The sequence below is a fragment of the Triticum dicoccoides genome, chromosome 2A (genome assembly GCF_002162155.2).
Source record: "Triticum dicoccoides isolate Atlit2015 ecotype Zavitan chromosome 2A, WEW_v2.0, whole genome shotgun sequence".
In the NCBI taxonomy this organism is placed as follows: Eukaryota; Viridiplantae; Streptophyta; class Magnoliopsida; order Poales; family Poaceae; genus Triticum; species Triticum dicoccoides.
The window spans coordinates 755,723,499-755,726,638 of record NC_041382.1 but is presented as its reverse complement, the minus strand read 5'-3'; the positions used below and the strand labels follow the sequence as shown (position 1 = coordinate 755,726,638).

Below are 3,140 nucleotides of genomic sequence, written 5' to 3'. Positions count from 1 at the left end.
TTTTTTGGCAAGGCCCGAAGAAGGTGAATTCCTTTTCTTCTAGTGTTGTAGGAAACGGTAGTAAAGGGAGAGAGAACTAGGTTATGGAATGATTTTCGGATAGGAAATAAACCCATGTGTGTTAAGCTTGCTTTTTTGTCGTGTAATCCAAAATTTAGTGTAAATATTAGTGTGGTTACATTTTTTGAGAGGGATGGGGAAGCATTAGGTTTAGAAGAGTTACTCCTTGTGTGCAAAAAGGCCAAGGGCCACATGTTAAGTCACATAAACCCTTTACATCAAAGTTTTTGGGAGTGCAAAAGTTTTCTTCCTCATATATCCAACAACAGCGTGTTGAAAGTAAAACTCTGTGGCATACAACTACAACATTTTGGAGGCAGTGCCCCCCAAAAATAGAAAAACAGAAAAGGGATTTATATTTTCGAAGTTACAAGAAGGCACAATATTAGGCCTACACAATTAATATCAATATCAACGAGCCGTAACAACAGGGAGAATCTCAGCCACAACAGTCATCACACAACCACCAACCACCGGCAGCGGCGTCGGCGGCAGAGGAAGACAGGTAGGGCAGACAGCGACGAAATGTACAGGGGATGGGCGGCGGCGGCGCGTCGGCGTCGTTCAGCAGATGACGCACGAGTTGGGGTCCTCCTCGGCGCTGTGGACGATGTAGCGCGGCTGCGGCGGCATCGGGTACCAGTAGGGCGGGCATACCGGCACGGCCGGCTTCTTGTCGCCGCCGTCCTTCTTGTCTCCGTCTTTCTTGTCGCCGCCGTCCTTCTTGTCGCCGTCCTTCTTGTCTCCGGCGGCCTTCTTGTCGCCGCCGCCGTCCTTCTTGTCGTCCTTCTTCTCCTCCTTAGCCGGGCCAACGGAGAAGATCTGCGCGCCCGGGAAGAGCTTGCGCAGCTTGCCGACGACGGCGACGGGGTCGACGGTGCCCACGATGGTCATCTTCTGCTCCTTCATGTCCACGCCCAGCTGGTCGATGCCTGAGGCGGTCCAAATTCAGATATGGGTGAGAATCAGGGACTTGAATTCCGCCCGTAATTTCTGCACGACGAAGCAGAGCAAGAGGAAACAGGGATGAGTGGTGAGGTGGTACCGTGGAGACCGGAGACGGCCTTGAGCGCCTTGGCCTTGTGCCTGTCGTCGTTCACGTCCAGCTTCACCACAACCTTCTGTAGCCGTCACACAACCGAGACCAAAAATCAGCAAAACGCTGGAGTAGAACCAAGAGTCGCAAAAGGGAACCCAAATCAGCCCCCCAGCTCGACCGATCGACATCAGGACGCACCTTCATGGCGGCGAGCGAGCTGGGATGGTCCTTCAACGGCGGCGAACTGCTTCGGGCGAGCCGACGGCAACTCAGCAACGGGACAAGGCGGGGAGGGCGGAGGAAAATGGAACGGCCGGCGAGCGGAGTGTACTCTGTCTCTCTCTCTTCGTTGGATTCTGTGGCTAGTGGCGACGGACAAATGGTGGATGCTTACTCGTAGTATATCTGGGCGGCAAGGGAGTGGCCGGCCACTGGTTTTATAGGCGGGCGGCCAGGCAGGGGCGGCACCGGACCGCGACCCGGCGTGGCTCGAGCAAGGCCCGGCGTTTGCGTTTACGTCGGGGCCAAGGAAGCCGCAACGAAGCTCGCCTCTGGCTGAATCGCGTGCTGCTATCAAAAACCAGTGGATTATGCTGAAAAAACAAACGCCGTTGGATAACCGCACGGCGGCAAGACGTACGTCGTAATCATAAGATCGATGTGCCGCCTTAGAGCATCTCCAACAGCCGCGCAACGCGCCGCGCGCTAAAAGTCACGATACAGCGTCGGGTTAGCCAGTTTTTGCGCGCAGCGGTGCGCTGGCTCCAGCGACCAACGCAAATTAAAGCGCGCCCACGTTGCTCCAGCAGGCGCGCTATATTTCAATTTTTTCTACTACATATTTGGTTTGTAGATAGTTCTTCTACTACATATTTGGTTTCGTAGATAGTTCTCCTACTACTACTCGTCCGACTCGGACTCTGTCTCAGTGATGTCCTCCTCCGACGTCGGAGCGTAGGCGTCAAGGAACCGCTCGTCGTCGGAGTTTCAGGAGGACGCATCTCCTAGCGCTTGGTTGTATTTAGCGATCGCCTTCCGCGTTCGCTTGTCCTCGCGATAGTCGGCTCGCTCCTCTCTCCTCTTCGCCCTCCTCTGGGCGAAGAACTGTTCCTCGTTGGTGTCTTCCGGGAAGCGATGACTCCACAGCGCCATGGCTTGCTCGTCCATCTCGGCCAGCCTGAGATGATGCTCCCGCCTCCGATACTTGCGATGATCCTCGTCAGTGAGAAGCCGCGGGAAAGGCGCCAACTCCTGTGCGCGCTCCCGCGTCGCTACGTCGACGAAGTTCATGTCCTGACGGGACCGCAGGAGGCGCCACGCCGCAGCGTCGTACGCGCGGGCGCCTTCCTGGGCGGTGTCGAAAGTTCCGAGACGGAGCCGCATGCCGCCGCCCAACCGAATCTCGGCGGAGTAGGTGCCGGACGGAAGCACGCGGAAGCCCGTACCTCCCCGGCGCCGAGGCGGCATCGTGGCGCGGTGGTGGCGTGTCGGCGGCAGAGCGCGGCAGGGGGCGATGAAGAGACGGAGAGAGCGGCAAAGGGCGATGGAGAGAGCGGCGGAGGCGCTGCAATTTATAGGCGCGCCGGACGCGACACACAAAATGTAGCGCGCGAGCGGCCGCCTTTTCCCGCGCGCGCTAGTTTCACGCCACCACTGGAGCGCGCGTAAACGTCCCGCATGCTATAAAGCCAATTTACCGCGCGCGCGCGTCTTTTGACGCGACTGTTGGAGATGCTCTTAGTTAGAGCATTCACTGGCGCATTAAAACCATCCTCAAACATCCGGACGGACAGACCGGTCTGAGATCGATAAAAAACCCGACCTCACAGGCGCCTCAAAAACGGCCTCAAACAACCAGACTGGCCATCACCCCTCGTATCCAGACTAAATCAGAGACTGATATGGGGTGGCTCGCGCATGTCAGCCATGTTGGTCCCGGCTCATGCTAGCGCACCCGACCTCACATATATTCATCTCCATCCGCTCCCTCAACCAACACTATCCACTCCACTCCGCCCCACAAACCACCATCCAGCGATCT

General features: G+C 56.8%; 1 protein-coding gene across 1 annotated transcript; it reads right to left on the bottom strand.

The window, feature by feature from the left end:
• Nucleotides 1-316: 316 nt before the first annotated feature.
• LOC119356980 (heavy metal-associated isoprenylated plant protein 39-like) lies at nucleotides 317-1,519 on the bottom strand. The gene is made up of 3 exons (XM_037623964.1): nucleotides 1,298-1,519; nucleotides 1,106-1,181; nucleotides 317-992 (listed from the first exon to the last, which is right to left on the bottom strand). Exons 1-3 carry the CDS (start codon nucleotides 1,301-1,303, stop codon nucleotides 625-627), a joined length of 450 nt encoding a protein of 149 aa, XP_037479861.1. The 5' UTR covers nucleotides 1,304-1,519; the 3' UTR covers nucleotides 317-624.
• Between the last annotated feature and the right edge of the window lie 1,621 nt (nucleotides 1,520-3,140).

What these genes read in the sequence shown, in the direction of transcription:
- LOC119356980 (XM_037623964.1), bottom strand. An exon ending in GGCCGTCTCCGGTCTCCACG is followed by an intron (nt 993 to 1,105) that starts GTACCACCTCAC and finishes GGACCGCCTCAG; the next exon opens with GCATCGACCAGCTGGGCGTG.